This window comes from Coregonus lavaretus (genome assembly GCF_964263955.1).
Source record: "Coregonus lavaretus genome assembly, chromosome: 16".
NCBI lineage: Eukaryota > Metazoa > Chordata > Actinopteri > Salmoniformes > Salmonidae > Coregonus > Coregonus lavaretus.
Window position 1 is genome coordinate 49,736,075 of NC_140003.1, and position 20,194 is coordinate 49,756,268.

At 46.7% G+C, this 20,194-nt stretch overlaps 1 protein-coding gene across 1 annotated transcript in view; it reads right to left on the reverse strand.

The window, feature by feature from the left end:
* Positions 1-5,480: 5,480 nt before the first annotated feature.
* Positions 5,481-20,194, reverse strand: part of LOC311143886 (uncharacterized protein) — a 63,624-nt gene continuing 48,910 nt past the window's right edge. The window contains exons 21-25 of the mRNA XM_084179756.1: positions 15,496-18,132; positions 11,005-11,184; positions 10,744-10,803; positions 10,410-10,487; positions 5,481-7,228 (exon numbers count right to left, since the gene is read on the reverse strand). Coding sequence (XP_084035882.1) covers positions 7,007-7,228; positions 10,410-10,487; positions 10,744-10,803; positions 11,005-11,184; positions 15,496-18,132 — 3,177 coding nt within the window. The 3' untranslated portion in view covers positions 5,481-7,006. The remainder of the gene's footprint in view (positions 7,229-10,409; positions 10,488-10,743; positions 10,804-11,004; positions 11,185-15,495; positions 18,133-20,194) is intronic.

Sequence of the window (20,194 nt, forward strand, 5' to 3'; positions counted from 1 at the left end):
ATTAGGCTAACATTGTGCAATAATTTGGGACATGTAGCCTACTTGAATCATTATGGAAGTCAGACCATACATAGCAGTTTAAACCAGGAGCCTGGCGCTTGGTTTAACAACGACTGGACGTTGTCATACAGGTCCATGATTAGTGAGGATTATTAGGGTAGATTAACAGGACTACTGTTCAACACATATTGGACACTTTTCTCACCTTCCAATATTTCATGGCTTGAACTTCAATATGGCAACTTTCAGGATGAATCAAACCACCATTTTTGATTCATCAATATATTTAGTGCGTTAAAGCTCTCCAAACCTTTATTTTAATTTTTATGATTCATACTTTCCTAATCCTGCCTGAATAATCTACAAGATCAGAGTATTTTTTTAAATCTAACAGTTGGTGCTGAAACGGAGACGGAAATGCATATACAGTGCCTTGCAATAGTATTCAGACCCCTTGGATTTCTTCACAGGTGAGATTAACATTTATTTAATTGTCATTTTCTGTTAACAATCTCCACAAAATACTCGGTCAAAGTGGAAGATGTATTTATTTGTTATAAAAAAAGTCATAACTAAAATAGTTGTAATTCAGCCCCTTTGTTTAGGCAAGCCTAAATTAGTTCAGGAGTAAAATTAGGCTTTAAAAAATCACATAATAAGTTAGATGGACTCACTGAGTGAAATAACAGGGGTTGACATGGTTTGTGAATGACTTCCTCTGTCCCCCATACATACAACACCGGTAAGGTCCCTCAGTCAAGTATTGAATTTCAAGCACAGATTCAACTACAAAGACCAGGGAGCTTTTCGAATGCCTCATAAAGGAGGGCAGTGATTGGTAGATGGGTACCAATAACAAAGCAGACATTGAATATCTCTTTAAGCATGGTCAAGTTAATAATTATGCTGTGGATTATACACTCACCGGACAGTTTATTAGGTACACCCATCTAGTACCGGGTCGGACTCCCCCCTTGCCTCCAGAACAACCGGAATTCTTTGGGGTATTCTACAGGGTTCAGAAACACTCCGATACGCGATAGCATCACGCAACAAGACACTAAAGTAATATAAATAAATGCAGAATGGAAAAGGAAAACGCTTCTTGACCTAAATGCAAATCCTTACAGGCTGCTGAACAGCTTCTATCCCCAAGCCGTAAGACTGCTAAATAACTAACAGCATGTACTATCGGAGTTTACCCTTTATTACTGTCTCTATGCACACTGATAGGGCCCTACACACTACACACACTGATACTAACACACACACACACTCATTCCATATCTGCTCACACACACATATTTATACTGACTGTACACACACACTCATATACAAATCATCATATACGCTGCTGCTACTCTGTTTAACATATATCCTGATGCCTAGTCACCTGACCCCTATACATATCTACCTCCATCACTCCAGTATCCCTGCACATTGTTAATATGGTACTGGAACTGACCCTGTATATAGTCACCTGATCCCTATACATATCTACCTCCATCACTCCAGTATCCCTGGACATTGTTAATATGGAACTGACCCTGTATATAGCTACTGACCCTGGAACTGACCCTGTATATAGCTACTGACCCTGGAACTGACCCTGTATATAGCTACTGACCCTGTATATAGCTACTGACCCTGGAACTGTCCCTGTATATAGCTACTGACCCTGGAACTGACCCTGTATATAGCTACTGACCCTGGAACTGTCCCTGTATATAGCTACTGACCCTGGAACTGACCCTGTATATAGCTACTGACCCTGGGACTGTCCCTGTATATAGCTACTGACCCTGGAACTGACCCTGTATATAGCTACTGACCCTGGAACTGTATATAGCTACTGACCCTGGAACTGTCCCTGTATATAGCTACTGACCCTGGAACTGACCCTTTATATAGCTACTGACCCTGGAACTGTATATAGCTACTGACCCTGGAACTGTATATAGCTACTGACCCTGGAACTGTCCCTGTATATAGCTACTGACCCTGGAACTGTATATAGCTACTGACCCTGGAACTGTCCCTGTATATAGCTACTGACCCTGGAACTGACCCTGTATATAGCTACTGACCCTGGAACTGTATGTAGCTACTGACCCTGGAACTGTCCCTGTATATAGCTACTGACCCTGGAACTGACCCTGTATATAGCTACTGACCCTGGAACTGTCCCTGTATATAGCTACTGACCCTGGAACTGTCCCTGTATATAGCTACTGACCCTGGAACTGTCCCTGTATATAGCTACTGACCCTGGAACTGACCCTGTATATAGCTACTGTCCCTGGAACTGACCCTGTATATAGCTACTGACCCTGGAACTGACCCTGTATATAGCTACTGACCCTGGAACTGTCCCTGTATATAGCTACTGACCCTGGAACTGTCCCTGTATATAGCTACTGACCCTGGGACTGACCCTGTATATAGCTACTGACCCTGGAACTGACCCTGTATATAGCTACTGACCCTGGGACTGTCCCTGTATATAGCTACTGACCCTGGAACTGACCCTGTATATAGCTACTGACCCTGGAACTGTATATAGCTACTGACCCTGGAACTGTCCCTGTATATAGCTACTGACCCTGGAACTGACCCTGTATATAGCTACTGACCCTGGAACTGTATATAGCTACTGACCCTGGAACTGACCCTGTATATAGCTACTGACCCTGGAACTGTATATAGCTACTGACCCTGGAACTGTATATAGCTACTGACCCTGGAACTGACCCTGTATATAGCTACTGACCCTGGAACTGTATATAGCTACTGACCCTGGAACTGTCCCTGTATATAGCTACTGACCCTGGAACTGTCCCTGTATATAGCTACTGACCCTGGAACTGTCCCTGTATATAGCTACTGACCCTGGAACTGACCCTGTATATAGCTACTGACCCTGGAACTGTCCCTGTATATAGCTACTCACCCTGGAACTGACCCTGTATATAGCTACTGACCCTGGAACTGTATATAGCTACTGACCCTGGAACTGACCCTGTATATAGCTACTGACCCTGGAACTGTCCCTGTATATAGCTACTCACCCTGGAACTGACCCTGTATATAGCTACTGACCCTGGAACTGTATATAGCTACTGACCCTGGAACTGTCCCTGTATATAGCTACTGACCCTGGAACTGTCCCTGTATATAGCTACTGACCCTGGAACTGTCCCTGTATATAGCTACTGACCCTGGAACTGACCCTGTATATAGCTACTGACCCTGGAACTGTCCCTGTATATAGCTACTGACCCTGGAACTGACCCTGTATATAGCTACTGACCCTGGAACTGTCCCTGTATATAGCTACTGACCCTGGAACTGTCCCTGTATATAGCTACTGACCCTGGAACTGTCCCTGTATATAGCTACTGACCCTGGAACTGTATATAGCTACTGACCCTGGAACTGTCCCTGTATATAGCTACTGACCCTGGAACTGTATATAGCTACTGACCCTGGAACTGTCCCTGTATATAGCTACTGACCCTGGAACTGACCCTGTATATAGCTACTGACCCTGGAACTGTCCCTGTATATAGCTACTGACCCTGGAACTGACCCTGTATATAGCTACTGACCCTGGAACTGTATATAGCTACTGACCCTGGAACTGACCCTGTATATAGCTACTGACCCTGGAACTGTATATAGCTACTGACCCTGGAACTGACCCTGTATATAGCTACTGACCCTGGAACTGTCCCTGTATATAGCTACTGACCCTGGAACTGTCCCTGTATATAGCTACTGACCCTGGAACTGTATATAGCTACTGACCCTGGAACTGTCCCTGTATATAGCTACTGACCCTGGAACTGTATATAGCTACTGACCCTGGAACTGACCCTGTATATAGCTACTGACCCTGGAACTGTCCCTGTATATAGCTACTGACCCTGGAACTGTCCCTGTATATAGCTACTGACCCTGGAACTGACCCTGTATATAGCTACTGACCCTGGAACTGTCCCTGTATATAGCTACTGACCCTGGAACTGACCCTGTATATAGCTACTGTCCCTGTATATAGCTACTGACCCTGGAACTGTCCCTGTATATAGCTACTGACCCTGGAACTGTATATAGCTACTGACCCTGGAACTGTCCCTGTATATAGCTACTGACCCTGGAACTGTATATAGCTACTGACCCTGGAACTGACCCTGTATATAGCTACTGACCCTGGAACTGTCCCTGTATATAGCTACTGACCCTGGAACTGTCCCTGTATATAGCTACTGACCCTGGAACTGACCCTGTATATAGCTACTGACCCTGGAACTGTCCCTGTATATAGCTACTGACCCTGGAACTGTCCCTGTATATAGCTACTGACCCTGGAACTGACCCTGTATATAGCTACTGACCCTGGAACTGACCCTGTATATAGCTACTGACCCTGGAACTGACCCTGTATATAGCTACTGACCCTGGAACTGTATATAGCTACTGACCCTGGAACTGTATATAGCTACTGACCCTGGAACTGTCCCTGTATATAGCTACTGACCCTGGAACTGTCCCTGTATATAGCTACTGACCCTGGAACTGACCCTGTATATAGCTACTGACCCTGGAACTGTCCCTGTATATAGCTACTGACCCTGGAACTGACCCTGTATATAGCTACTGTCCCTGTATATAGCTACTGACCCTGGAACTGTCCCTGTATATAGCTACTGACCCTGGAACTGTATATAGCTACTGACCCTGGAACTGACCCTGTATATAGCTACTGACCCTGGAACTGACCCTGTATATAGCTACTGACCCTGGAACTGTCCCTGTATATAGCTACTGACCCTGGAACTGTATATAGCTACTGACCCTGGAACTGTATATAGCTACTGACCCTGGATCTGTATATAGCTACTGACCCTGGATCTGTATATAGCTACTGACCCTGGATCTGTATATAGCTACTGACCCTGGAACTGTATATAGCTACTGACCCTGGAACTGTATATAGCTACTGACCCTGGAACTGTATATAGCTACTGACCCTGGAACTGTATATAGCTACTGACCCTGGATCTGTATATAGCTACTGACCCTGGATCTGTATATAGCTACTGACCCTGGATCTGTATATAGCTACTGACCCTGGAACTGTATATAGCTACTGACCCTGGAACTGTATATAGCTACTGACCCTGGAACTGTATATAGCTACTGACCCTGGAACTGTATATAGCTACTGACCCTGGAACTGTCCCTGTATATAGCTACTGACCCTGGAACTGTATATAGCTACTGACCCTGGAACTGTATATAGCTACTGACCCTGGAACTGTATATAGCTACTGACCCTGGAACTGTATATAGCTACTGACCCTGGAACTGTATATAGCTACTGACCCTGGAACTGAAAATGGCAGTGTAGCCATGATCCCCAACATCTTGAGTTTGAAGAATTTAGAAAATAAAATGTGATGTAATAATGTGCTAATATTGCACAATCCAAGTGTGCAACGCTCTTAGAGACTTACCCAAGAAGACTCACAGCTGTAATCGCTGCCAAAGGTGATTCTGTCTAACCTGGACTGACTCAAAGAGCTGAATATTCATGCAACAACTATATTTTAGTTATTTAATTTCGAATAATCGTAAAAAAAATATTGATTTTTGGTTTTTACTTTGACAGAGTAGTTTGTGTACATTGTTGAGAAAAAAGTTAAATGAAATCCATTTGAATCCTTTGTAACAATAACATGTGAAGTAATCCAAGGGATCTGAATACTATTGCAAGGCACTGTATTTAAATGATCCCTATATTCTGAACCTGTTCTCTAGATGGATTCTAAAATTCTATTTAAAAAGGTATTTAAAGGGATTGTATTTAAGATAAATGTACTCAAAACCTGAATGAAAACTCCACGAGAAAATCTGTTGCCCAGCAAGTGGGAGGGTTTTCAGCGGTTTAATTAAATGTATTCAGCGATCGCAAGGGAACCACGCCTGCAAAGGCCGTTACGCACCTTCATTACGTAAGTCTGAATACCAACTACTAAGAAGGCATCCTAAGTCGGAATCGGGCTTTCATGAATTGGAAAAATGCACAATTTCAATTCACTTCCTGAATTGACTACATTGAAAAGTGAATTGACCCCAACTCGGATTCAAATGTATAAAAGGTATATGATAACTACACTGAACAGACACTAATGGGTTTACATCCCTGTTAGTGAGCATTTCTTCTTTCCCAAAATAATCCATCCACCTGAAAGGGTGGCAAATCAAGAAGCTGATTAAACAGCATGATCATTACACAGGTGCACCTTGTGCTGGGGACAATAAAAGGTCACTAAAATGTGCAGTTGTGTCACACAACACAATGCCACAGCTGTATCAAGTTGAGGGAGCGTGCAATTGGAATGCTGACAACAGGAATGTCCACCAGAGCTGTTGCCAGAGAATTGAATGTTCCTTTCTCTACCATAAGCCGCCTCCAACGTCGTTTTAGAGAATTTTGGCAGTACGTCCAGCCGGCATCACAACCGCAGACCACGTGTAACCACGCCAGCCCAGGACCGCCACATCCGGCTTCTTCACCCGCGGGATCATCTGAGACCAGCCACCCGGACAGCTGATGAAACTGAGGAGTATTTCTGTCTGTAATAAAGCCCTTTTGTGGGGGAAAACTCATTCTGAGTGGCTGGGCCTGGCTCCCCAGTGGGTGGGCCTGGCTCCCCAGTGGGTGGGCCCTATGCCCTCCCAGGCCCACCCATGGCTTCACCCCTGCCCAGTCATGTGAACTCCATAGATTAGGGCCTAATGAATTTATTTCAATTGACTGATTTCCTTATATGAATTGTAACTCAGTGAAATTGTTGCATGTTGTGTTAATATTTTTGTTCAGTATACATAGGGTGAGTCCCAAATGGTACCCTATTCCATATATAGCGCACTACCTTGGACCAGAGCCCTGGAAGACAACAGGATGCCATTTCAGAGGCAAACATACTGTGCTTCATCTTCAACTCTGAGACAATCTCAGCTCCTCCTCTCTGGCACTCCTATCCAAGCGGTGCGTCTCAGACTCCAGCACAGAGGGGATTGGCTGCTGCGAGACCAACACCAGCGAATCAGTCAAGTCTTGGCGAAGAGACACCAGCCATTGGTTGTTCCTGGAGGAGTGTTGGATGAACTCCATCCTCTCCCGGTGGTCGAGGACTAGCGTCAGCTGTAGGTAGTGTACCTGCGAGGTTAGGGAAGGTTCAATATTAATATAACAATAAAGGTTTTATATCGTTCAATCACCTTGATAGATTATGATTAAATAAGCTTGAGAAATATAGATAGAAATACAATATATAGAGATACTCTGATTTGTCAAGCCTATTTAATCATAATTTATCAAGGTCAGTAGTTCTGATCTATAAAGATTCAGAGTCCAAAGCTGCAGAGCTGTAATGGTCTGGCGGTCCATTGGGACACACAGTACCAGTCAAACGTTTGGACACACCTACTCATTCCAGGGTTTTTCTATATTTTTTACTATTTTCTACATTGGAGAATAATAGTGAAGACATCACAACTATGAAATAACACATATGGAATCATGATTTGAGATTCTTCAAATAGCCACCCTTTGCCTTGATGACAGCTTTGCACACTCTTGGCATTCTCTCAACCAGCTTCACCTGGAATACTTTTCCAACAGTCTTGAAGGAGTTCCCACATATGCTGAGCACTTGTTAGCTGCTTTTCCTTCACACTGCGGTCCGACTCATCCCAAACCATCTCAATTGGGTTGAGGTCAGGGGATTGTGGAGGCCAGGTCATCTGATGCAGCACTCCATCACTCTACTTCTTGGTAAAATAGCCCTTACACAGCCTGGAGGTGACGAGACCGCCTACAGGGAGGAGGTGAGGGCTCTGGGAGTGTGGTGCCAGGAAAATAACCTTTCACTCAACGTCAACAAAACAAAGGAGATGATCGTGGACTTCAGGAAACAGCAGAGGGTGCACACCCCTATCCACATCGACGGGACAGCAGTGGAGAAGGTGGAAAGCTTCAAGTTCCTTGGCGTACACATCACTGACAAACTGAAATGGTCCATCCACGCAGACAGTGTGGTGAAGAAGGCACAACAGAGCCTCTTCAACCTCGGGAGGCTGAAGAAATTTGTCTTGGCACCTAAAACCCTCACTAACTTTTACAGATGCACAATTGAGAGAATCCTGTCGGGCTGTATCACTGCCTGGTATGGCAACTGCACCACCCGCAACCGCAGGGCTCTCCAGAGGGTGGTGCGGTCTGCCGAACGCATTACCGGGGGCAAACTACCCGCCCTCCAAGAAACCTAGTGCACCCGATGTCACAGGAAGGCCAAAAAGATCATCAAGGACATCAACCACCCGAGCCACTGCCTGTTCACCCCGCTATCATCCAGAAGGCGAGGTCAGTACAGGTGCATAATAATATAATAATAAGCCATTTAGCAGACGCTTTTATCCAAAGCGACTTACAGTCATGCGTGCATACATTATTAGTTTTTTGTGTATGGGTGGTCCCGGGGATCGAACCCACTACCTTAGCGTTACAAGCGCCGTGCTCTACCAGCTGAGCTACAGAGGACCACATCAAAGCTGGGACCGAGAGAATGAAAAACAGCTTCTATCTCAAGGCCATCAGACTGTTAAATAGCCATCACTAGCACACTAGAGGCTGCTGCTGCCTATTGCAATCACTGGCCACTTTAAGAAATGGAACACTAGTCACTTTAATAATGTTTACATATCTTGCACTACTCATCTCATATGTATATACTGCATTCTATTCTATAATATTCTACTGTATCTTAGTCCATGCCGCTCTGTCATTGCTTGTCCATATATGTATATATTCTTAAATTCCATTCCTTACTAGATTTGTGTGTATTGGGGATATGTTGTGAAATTGTTAGATATTACTTGTTAGATATTACTGCACTGTCGGAGCTAGAAGCACAAGCATTTCGCTACACCCACAATAACATCTGCTAAACACGCGTATGTGACAAATACAATTTGATTTGATTTGTTGGGTCATTGTCCTGTTGAAAAACAAATGATAGTCCCACTAAGCCCAAACCAGATGGGATGGCGTATCGCTGCAGAATGCTGTGGTAGCCACGCTGGTTAAGTGTGCCTTGAATTCTAAATAAATCACAGACAGTGTCACCAGCAAAGCACCCCCACACCATACCACCTCCTCCTCCATGCTTTACGGTGGGAGCTACACATGCGGAGATCATCCGTTCACCCACACCGCATCTCACAAATACACGCCGGCTGGAACCAAAAATCTCACATTTGGACTCCAGACCAAAGGACACATTTCCACTGGTCCAATGTCCATTGCTCGTGTTTCTTGGCCCAAGCAAGTCACTTCTTCTTATTGGTGTCCTTTAGTAGTGGTTTCTTTGCAGCAATTCGACCATGAAGGCCTGATTCACACAGTCTCCTCTGAACAGTTGATGTTGAAATGTGTCTGTTACTTGAACTCTGTGAAGCATTTATTTGGGCTGCAATTTCTGAGTCTGGTAACTCTAATGAACTTATCCTCTGTAGCGGAGGTAACTCTGGGTCTTCCATTCCTGTGGCGGTCCTCATGAGAGCCAGTTTCATCATAGCGCTTGATGGTTTTTGCGACTGCACTTGAAGAAACCTTCAAAGTTCTTGACATTTTCCGAATTGACTGACCTTCATGTCTTAAAGTAATGATGTACTGTTGTTTCTCTTTGCTTATTTGAGCTGTTCTTGCCATAATATGGACTTGGTCTTTTACCAAATAGGGCTATCTTCTGTATACCACCCCTACCTTGTCACAACACAACTGATTGGCTCAAACGCATTGAGAAGGAAAGAACTTCCACAAATTAACTTTTAAGAAGGCACACCTGTTAATTGAAATGCATTCCAGGTGACTACCTCATGAAGCTGTTTGAGAGAATGCCAAGAGTGTGCAAAGCTGTCATCAAGGCAAAGGGTGGCTATTTGAAGAATCTCAAATATAAAATATATTTTGATTTGTTTAACACTTTTTTGGTTACTACATGATTCCATATGTGTTATGTCATAGTTTTGATGTCTTCACTATTATTCTACAATGTAGAAAATAGTAAAAATAAAGAAAAACCCTTGAATGAGTAGGTGTCCATACTTTTGACTGGTAGTGTATCTCTGAGACCACCGACCGTGCACCTCCCCAAAATACACAACCTCTGTGTACACGGGTTCTATTCTTTTGAATGTGGAGACGGTTGGAGAAATTGCTTGAGGCGCGCTGAGAATTCCAAAACTACGAAAGCAACGGTCCAATACTCTAGAACACTGCTGTGTTTAAGCGCCTAAGGGAACAGGGTACCATTCGGGACACAGCCGTGGTGACCTACCTGATCCTCTAGTTCCTTCACCTTGGTCCTTAAGTGTTCCAACTCCTCTGTTTCAAGACCAACCAAGCCCCTGGACTCCTGCCGTGCAGAAGAGAAAGGAAATGAATGCTCTGTCTATATTCAGCACATTACAGGGGATTATCCTGAGTAAGCCTCCGTGCAGATTTGCCAATCACATAATTACTGAAGTTATTTGGGATGCAAAGTGATTTGTAGATCGGTTATTGGGTGCAGTCCAACTGCACTGTAGCGGGACATTGAGTTGTAACTGCTAATGACATGACATCACTAGAGCAGTTAGTAGATGGCTGATGGCTGATGGCTGATGACCAACCTGAGCTCTGTCTCTGGGGCTGCTGGAGGACAACTGATTATGTGATGATCCTCTCTCCACCTTGAAAACAAACCACATCAGAAGTATCATTCTATATAGTAAGGTTACTGGTCTGAATTCTCCAAGTCTGGGACTATAAAACGGGCAAGTGTGAGGGCACCTCCTTTCTATTCGGGATCCGAAATCAGGTCAATTGAGGATTGATTTAGCCTTTAGTTCTGCAGGTAAATACGGTAGAAATGAGGAGGTACAGTACAATACCTGTGTTAGCATCTCTCTAAGGTGCTTCCTCTCAGTCTTTAGTCTGTCAGTGCGTTGTTCCAGTTGTGTGTTCCTCCTCTGTAGCCGTCTGTTGGTTATCTCTAGCTGGGCCACGGCCCTCTGCAGGACAGACAGACGTTCCTGGATCACAGGGTCTATCTCTATCTGGGCCACGGCCCTCTGCAGGACAGACAGACACTCCTTAACACCAGGGTCGTGTACTGAATTGTACAGCACTACTGTCTCCAGTATGGGCAGACAGGTCAGACTCACCAGACAGACACTCAATCGCTGCTCACAACTGGAAAACTGCTAAATGTCTCTTGGGGAGTTATAATGTCTCTTGGGGAGTTATAATGTCTCTTGGGGAGTTATTTTTTTATTTCACCTTTATTTAACCAGGTAGGCCAGTTGAGAACAAGTTCTCATTTACAACTGCGACCTGGCCAAGATAAAGCAAAGCAGTGCGATAAAAACAACACAGAGTTACATATGGGGTAAAACAAAACATAAAGTCAAAAATACAACAGAAAATATATATACAGTCTGTGCAAATGTTGCAAGTTATGGAGGTAAGGCAATAAATAGGCCATAGTGCAAAATAATTATAATTTAGTATTAACACTGAAATGCTAGATGTGCAAGAGATGATGTGCAAATAGAGATACTGGGGTGCAAATGAGCAAAATAAATAACAATATGGGGATGAGGTAGTTGGGTGGGCTAATTACAGATGGGCTGTGTACAGGTGCAGTGATCGGTAAGGTGCTCTGACAACTGATGCTTAAAGTTATTAAGGGAGATAAGAGTCTCCAGCTTCAGAGATTTTTGCAGTTCGTTCCAGTCATTGGCAGCAGAGAACTGGAAGGAATGGCGGCCAAAGGAGGTGTTGGCTTTGGGGATGACCAGTGAGATATACAGTGGGGAGAAGAAGTATTTGATACACTGCCGTTTTCCTACTTACAAAGCATGTAGAGGTCTGTAATTTTTATCATAGGTACACTTCAACTGTGAGAGACGGAATCTAAGACAAAAATCCAGAAAATCACATCGTATGATTTTTAAGTAATTAATTTGCATTTTATTGCATGACATAAGTATTTGATACATCAGAAAAGCAGAACTTAATATTTGGTACAGAAACCTTTGTTTGCAATTACAGAGATCATACGTTTCCTGTAGGTCTTGACCAGGTTTGCACACACTGCAGCAGGGATTTTGGCCCACTCCTCCATACAGACCTTCTCCAGATTCTTCAGGTTTCGGGGCTGTCGCTGGGCAATACGGACTTTCAGCTCCCTCCAAAGATTTTCTATTGGGTTCAGGTCTGGAGACTGGCTAGGCCACTCCAGGACCTTGAGATGCTTCTTACGGAGCCACTCCTTAGTTGCCCTGGCTGTGTGTTTCGGGTCGTTGTCATGCTGGAAGACCCAGCCACGACCCATCTTCAATGCTCTTACTGAGGGAAGGAGGTTGTTGGCCAAGATCTCGCGATACATGGCCCCATCCATCCTCCCCTCAATCCGGTGCAGTCATCCTGTCCCCTTTGCAGAAAAGCATCCCCAGAGAATGATGTTTCCACCTCCATGATTCACGGTTGGGATGGTGTTCTTGCGGTTGTACTCATCCTTCTTCTTCCTCCAAACATGGCGAGTGGAGTTTAGACCAAAAAGCTCTATTTTTGTCTCATCAGACCACATGACCTTCTCCCATTCCTCCTCTGGATCATCCAGATGGTCATTGGCAAACTTCAGACGGGCCTGGACATGCGCTGGCTTGAGCAGGGGGACCTTGCGTGCGCTGCAGGATTTTAATCCATGACGGCGTAGTGTGTTACTAATGGTTTTCTTTGAGACTGTGGTCCCAGCTCTCTTCAGGTCATTGACCAGGTCCTGCCGTGTAGTTCTGGGCTGATCCCTCACCTTCCTCATGATCATTGATGCCCCACGAGGCAAGATCTTGCATGGAGCCCCAGACCGAGGGTGATTGACCGTCATCTTGAACTTCTTCCATTTTCTAATAATTGCGCCAACAGTTGTTGCCTTCTCACCAAGCTGCTTGCCTATTGTCCTGTAGCCCATCCCAGCCTTGTGCAGGTCTACAATTTTATCCCTGATGTCCTTACATAGCTCTCTGGTCTTGGCCATTGTGGAGAGGTTGGAGTCTGTTTGATTGAGTGTGTGGACAGGTGTCTTTTATACAGGTAACGAGTTCAAACAGGTGCAGTTAATACAGGTAATGAGTGGAGAACAGGAGGGCTTCTTAAAGAAAAACTAACAGGTCTGTGAGAGCCGGAATTCTTACAGGTTGGTAGGTGATCAAATACTTATGTCATGCAATAAAATGCAAATTAATTACTTAAAAATCAGACAATGTGATTTTCTGGATTTTTGTTTTAGATTCCGTCTCTCACAGTTGAAGTGTACCTATGATAAAAATGACAGACCTCTACATGCTTTGTAAGTAGGAAAACCTGCAAAATCGGCAGTGGATCAAATACTTGTTCTCCCCACTGTACCTGCTGGAGCGCATACTATGGGTGGGTGCTGCTATGGTGACTAATGAGCTAAGATAAGACGGGGATTTGCCTAGCAGTGATTTATAGATGACCTGGAGCCAGTGGGTTTGGCGACGAATATGTAGTGAGGGCCAGCCAACGAGAGCGTACAGGTCACAGTGGTGGGTAGTATATGGGGCTTTGGTGACAAAAACGGATGGCACTGTGATAGACTACATCCAATCTGCTGAGTAGAGTGTTGGAGGCTATTTTGTAAATGACATCGCCGAAGTCAAGGATCGGTAGGATAGTCAGTTTTACGAGGGCATTGTTTGGCAGCATGAGTGAAGGAGGCTTCGTTGCGAAATAGGAAGCCGAGACGGCCAGAGGTCCAGACAACAGGCCCTCCGATTTGACACACTGAACTCTATCTGAGAAGTAGTTGGTGAACCAGGCGAGGCAGTCATTTGAGAAACCAAGGCTATTTAGTCTGCCAATAAGAATGCGGTGGTTGACAGAGTCGAAAGCCTTGGCCTGGTAGATGAAGACGGCTGCACAGTACTGTCTATTATCGATCGCGGTTATAATATCGTTTAGGATCTTGAGCGTGGCTGAGGTGCACCCATGACCAGCTCGGAAACCGGATTGCATAGCGGAGAAGGTACGGTGGGATTCGAAATGGTTGGTGATCTGTTTGTTAACTTGGCTTTCAAAAACTTTTGAAAGGCAGGGCAGGATGGATATAGGTCTGTAACAGTTTGGATCTAGAGTGTCACCCCCTTTGAAGAGGGGGATGACCGCGGCAGCTTTCCAATCTCTGGTGATCTCCGATGATACGAAAGAGAGGTTGAACAGGCTAGTAATAGGGGTTGCAACAAGTTCGGCGGCTAGTTTTAGAAAGAAAGGGTCCAGATTGTCTAGCCCAGCTGATTTGTAGGGGTCCAGATTTTGCAGCTCTTTCAGAACATCAGCTGTCTGAATTTGTATGAAGGAGAAGCGGGGTGGGGGGGCGGTCGTTTGACCGTGGACCCGTTACGGACGCAGGCAGTAAGGCAGTGATCGCTGAGATCCTGGTTGAAGACAGCGGAGGTGTATTTAGAGGGTAAGTTAGTCAGGATAATAATGTTATAATGTCTCTTGGGGAGTTATAAGGTCTCTTGGGGAGTTATAATGTCTCTTGGGGAGTTATAAGGTCTCTTGGGGAGTTATAATGTCTCTTGGGGAGTTATAAGGTCTCTTGGGGAGTTATAATGTCTCTTGGGGAGTTATAAGGTCTCTTGGGGAGTTATAATGTCTCTTGGGGAGTTATAAGGTCTCTTGGGGAGTTATAAGGTCTCTTGGGGAGTTATAATGTCTCTTGGGGAGTTATAATGTCTCTTGGGGAGTTATAAGGTCTCTTGGGGAGTTATAAGGTCTCTTGGGGAGTTATAAGGTCTCTTGGGGAGTTATAATGTCTCTTGGGGAGTTATAAGGTCTCTTGGGGAGTTATAATGTCTCTTGGGGAGTTATAATGTCTCTTGGGGAGTTATAAGGTCTCTTGGGGAGTTATAATGTCTCTTGGGGAGTTATAAGGTCTCTTGGGGAGTTATAGGGTCTCTTGGGGAGTTATAAGGTCTCTTGGGGAGTTATAAGGTCTCTTGGGGAGTTATAAGGTCTCTTGGGGAGTTATAAGGTCTCTTGGGGAGTTATAATGTCTCTTGGGGAGTTATAAGGTCTCTTGGGGAGTTATAATGTCTCTTGGGGAGTTATAAGGTCTCTTGGGGAGTTATAATGTCTCTTGGGGAGTTATAATGTCTCTTGGGGAGTTATTACAGCTGACATGTTAATACAAGACATGGGCCCCGGTCAAAAGTAGTGCACTATATAGGGGATCAGGTGTCAGGTAGTGCCCTATATAGGGGATCAGGCACCCTATTCTCTATGTAGTGCACTACTTCTGACCAGAGCCCATAGGGACCAATTGGGGCGCAGCCATAGAGAGGAGGTGTACTAACCTCAGAGCCCGCCCCCCTGCTCTGCTCCTGTTGGTGGGCTCTGTCCCGGTAGCCAATCATGGCAGCCTCAGTCTTCTCCAGGGCAGCTGTGACACGGTCTCTGTCCTTACCTAGTTCCTCTACTCTCTCTCTCAGGGTGTAAAGCTCCGTCTCTCTCTGTCTCAACAGTCTAAGACTCTCCTCTTCTCTCTGTCTCAACAGTCTAAGGCTATCCTGGCTCTCCTCTTCTCTCTGTCTCAACAGTCTAAGGCTCTCCTGGCTCTCCTCTTCTCTCTGTCTCAACAGTCTAAGGCTCTCCTGGCTCTCCTCTCTCTCCAGGAGCAGGGATGACAATCTCTTCCTCAGAGTAACTACCTCCTCCTGAAGCCAGACCTCTTTTCCTGGACCCTCCTGACTTCCTTCTCCTCTCTTCTGGTCTGTCGTCTCCCTTTGTTCCCCAGGCTCTCTCAGTCGCCTCTGTCCATCTGTCTCTTCTTTCTCCATACTCTTTATCTGTAGTTTCACGTCCTCTGAGTCGCTCTTCCTCTCCTCCAGTTTCTCTTTCTCTCTCAGCCTCTCCAGCTCAGTCTCCTTCTCTCTCAGCCTCTCCAGCTCTGTCTCCTTCTCTCTCAGCATGTCTGTGACTAACTCTACACGCCTCAGGCTCTCCCTCCTATCCTCCACTTCCTGTCTCAACGTCTCGATCTTCCGCTGAAGCCTCTCAATCTCTCTCTTCTTCTCTTCTCTCTCTCCCTCCACCTCTCTGATCCTCTCTCTCAGCTGTGTAACTTCCTGACTTTTCTCGGCAGCCAGACAGCTGAGCTCTGTCCTCTGTTCCTCCAAGACATCCAGTCTGGCCCTTGCGGTGGTCAGCTCAGCCTCCTTCTCTCCCAACACCTCTTCCACCTCCTTCTGTCTCCTCTCCTTCTCTCTCACTGCCTCCTCCAGCTCCTCCTCTCTGGCTCTGAGCTTCCTCTCCACCTCCCTCTTCTCCTGCTCCACAGCCCTGGTCCTCCCTCGCAGCTCCTCCACCTCTCCCCGGGCGGCACGCAGGCTCTCCTCCCTGCTCCTCACCACCTCCTCTTTCCTCTCCTGCAGGAGGCTCCTTAGCCTCTCCCCCTCGATGTGGCTCTCCTCCAGCAGCTGGTTCAGGGTAGCCATCTCCTGCATGGCTGTCTTCAGCCCCTCTCTCATCTTCTGGTTGTCCTCCTCCTTCTCCTGCACCTCCTTCCTGCTTCTCTCCTGCTCCTTCAGGGTGGCCAGACTGAGGGCCAGCGCCTCCCTGCTCTCCTTCAACTCCTCCTCCATCCTCCTCAGTGAGGCACCATTCCTCTCCTTCTCTCTCCTCTCTCTGTGAGTCTCGTCCTTCAGGCTCCCAGCTTCTCTCTCCTTCTTCCTGATCTCAGCTAGGAGGCGGTCTCTCTCCTCCTCCAGGGCATTAACCTGAGCCCCCAGCCTCTCCACGCGACCTCCTCTCTCCTCCTGCAGGAGGCGTTGTCTCTGCACCTCCTCTAGTCTGGACCTCAGTCTCTCTCTCTCCGCCTGCTCCTCTCTCAGCTGGGCACCCAACCATTCCCTTTCCTCCTGGTTCCTCCTCAACACGACCTCCTGTCTCTCCCTCTCCTCCTCACTCCTTTTCAGCTCCTCCTTCTGTCTCTCTCTCTCTACCGCTCTCACCCTAAAGTCCTCCACCTCCTCCTCTCTCTCCTCCAGGAGCTGTGAGAGCCTTCCTACTTCTCTTATCCGTTCCTCCACTCTTTCTTTCCATTTCTTCACCTCATCTTCCAGTCTTTCATTGTTCTCCTCTGTTTCCTGTGCCCGTTCTCGCTCTCTCTCCCTCTCCTCCTTGGCCCTCTCTCTGCCCTGACTCCTCTCTGTCTCTAGTAAAGACTCAGTCTCTGTCAGTAGGTCTGAGATATGTTTCTCTGAGAGCTCTGACTGGTGCATTCTGTCTTTCAGATTCCTCAACTCTTCCTCTCTCTGCTGTAACCTAGCCCCTGCCTCTTCCTCCTCCCTCAGTCTCTCCTCCTCCTTTTCTCTCAGTGTCCCCCACAGTTTCTCTAGCTCCACTTCTCTTTCCCTCATCTTCCCCTCTAGTTTCTGTTGCTCTCTCTTCCCCCAATCCCTGTCTTCTTCTAAGACAATCAACTTCACTCTCAGGACCTCAACCTCCCCTTCGCTTTGCTCCAGCTTTTCTCTCATTCTCTCCTCTCTCTCCCTTCCCTCAGACTCCCTCCACCTCTTTCTCAGACTCTCCTCCTGGTATTTCACTCTCTCCCTCTCTCTCAGCTGTGAGTTCTCTCTCTCCACGCCAACCATTTTTTTCTCCAATAGTTCCGTTTTCTTCAGTTCTGCCTCCAGATAGTCTCTGTCTTCCTCCAGTGAGATCATTCTAGTTTTCAGCTCCTCTATCTCCTCTAATCTCTTCCTTCCCTCGACCTCCTTCTTTTTCAGTTGTTCCGCTACATTCTCACCCTCTCTTTTAACAGCCTTTAGTTGTTCACTGGCATTCTTCTCTTTTTCAGTGAGCCTCTGACTCAGTCTCTCATTTTCTCTCTCTCCCTCCTCTGCTCTCTCCCTCCATCTCTCTCCCTCCTCTGCTCTCTCCCTCCATCTCTCCCCCTCCTCTGCTCTCTCCCTCCATCTCTCTCCCTCCTCTGCTCTCTCCCGCCATCTCTCTTCCTCTGCTCTCTCCCTCCATCTCTCTCCCTCCTCTGCTTTCTCCCGCCATCTCTCTCCCTCCTCTGCTCTCTCCCTCCATCTCTCTCCCTCCTCTGCTCTCTCCCGCCATCTCTCTTCCTCTGCTCTCTCCCTCCATCTCTCTCCCTCCTCTGCTCTCTCCCTCCATCTCTCTCCCTCCTCTGCTCTCTCCCTCCATCTCTCTCCCTCCTCTGCTCTCTCCCTCCATCTCTCTCCCTCCTCTGCTCTCTCCCTCCAACTCTCTCCCTCCTCTGCTCTCTCCCTCCATCTCTCCCCCTCCTCTGCTCTCTCCCTCCATCTCTCTCCCTCTGCTCTCTCCCTCCATCTCTCCCCCTCCTCTGCTCTCTCCCTCCATCTCTCCCCCTCCTCCTTCAGTTCTCTCTCTCTGTGTTGGTGGCTCTTGTGTTCTAAGGTTAGTCTCTCCAGCTCTGCATCTCTCTCCTCCTTCTCCTTCTCTAATCCCTCCATCCTGCTCCGGAGATCCTGTACCTCGACGTCTTTCTGTGCCAGCTCTCCTTTCAGTCTCTCCACTCTCTCCCTCTCTTCTGCCTCTCTCTTTCCTCTCTTCTCCTCTTCCTCCATCTCCCTGTCCCTGAGTTTGGTGTTGGCCTCTTCTAAAGCCAGAAGGTTTCCCTTTAATATCTCAATGTCCTTTAACTCTTCCTCCAGAGAGATGACCATGGCTTTCAGCTCTGTACTCTCCTCCTCACTCTTTCTCAGAAGTTCTGCCACCTTCTCCATCTCTCTTCTTGTGGCTTTCAGTTGTTCACTCTCTTTCTTCTGTCTTTCTTTAAACCTCTGACTCATTTCATCCCTGTCCCTCTCCAGATAGCCTCTGTCTTCCTCCAGTGAGATCATTCTAGTTTTCAGCTCCTCTATCTCCTCTAATCTCTTCCTTCCCTCGACCTCCTTCTTTTTCAGTTGTTCCGCTACATTCTCACCCTCTCTTTTAACAGCCTTTAGTTGTTCACTGGCATTCTTCTCTTTTTCAGTGAGCCTCTGACTCAGTCTCTCATTTTCTCTCTCTCCCTCCTCTGCTCTCTCCCTCCATCTCTCTCCCTCCTCTGCTTTCTCCCTCCATCTCTCTCCCTCCTCTGCTCTCTCCCTCCATCTCTCTCCCTCCTCTGCTCTCTCCCGCCATCTCTCTTCCTCTGCTCTCTCCCTCCATCTCTCTCCCTCCTCTGCTTTCTGCCTCCATCTCTCTCCCTCCTCTGCTTTCTCCCTCCATCTCTCTCCCTCCTCTGCTCTCTCCCTCCATCTCTCTCCCTCCTCTGCTCTCTCCCGCCATCTCTCTCCCTCTGCTCTCTCCCTCCATCTCTCCCCCTCCTCCTTCAGTTCTCTCTCTCTGTGTTGGTGGCTCTTGTGTTCTGAGGTTAGTCTCTCCAGCTCTGCATCTCTCTCCTCCTTCTCCTTCTCTAATCCCTCCATCCTGCTCCGGAGATCCTGTACCTCGACGTCTTTCTGTGCCAGCTCTCCTTTCAGTCTCTCCACTCTCTCCCTCTCTTCTGCCTCTCTCTTTTCTCTCTTCTCCTCTTCCTCCATCTCCCTGTCCCTGAGTTTTGTGTTGGCCTCTTCTAAAGCCAGAAGGTTTCCCTTTAATATCTCAATGTCCTTTAACTCTTCCTCCAGAGAGATGACCATGGCTTTCAGCTCTGTACTCTCCTCCTCACTCTTTCTCAGAAGTTCTGCCACCTTCTCCATCTCTCTTCTTGTGGCTTTCAGTTGTTCACTCTCTTTCTTCTGTCTTTCTTTAAACCTCTGACTCATTTCATCCCTGTCCCTCTCCAGATAGCCTCTGTCTTCCTCCAGTGAGATCATTCTAGTTTTCAGCTCCTCTATCTCCTCTAATCTCTTCCTTCCCTCGACCTCCTTCTTTTTCAGTTGTTCCGCTACATTCTCACCCTCTCTTTTAACAGCCTTTAGTTGTTCACTGGCATTCTTCTCTTTTTCAGTGAGCCTCTGACTCAGTCTCTCATTTTCTCTCTCTCCCTCCTCTGCTCTCTCCCTCCATCTCTCTCCC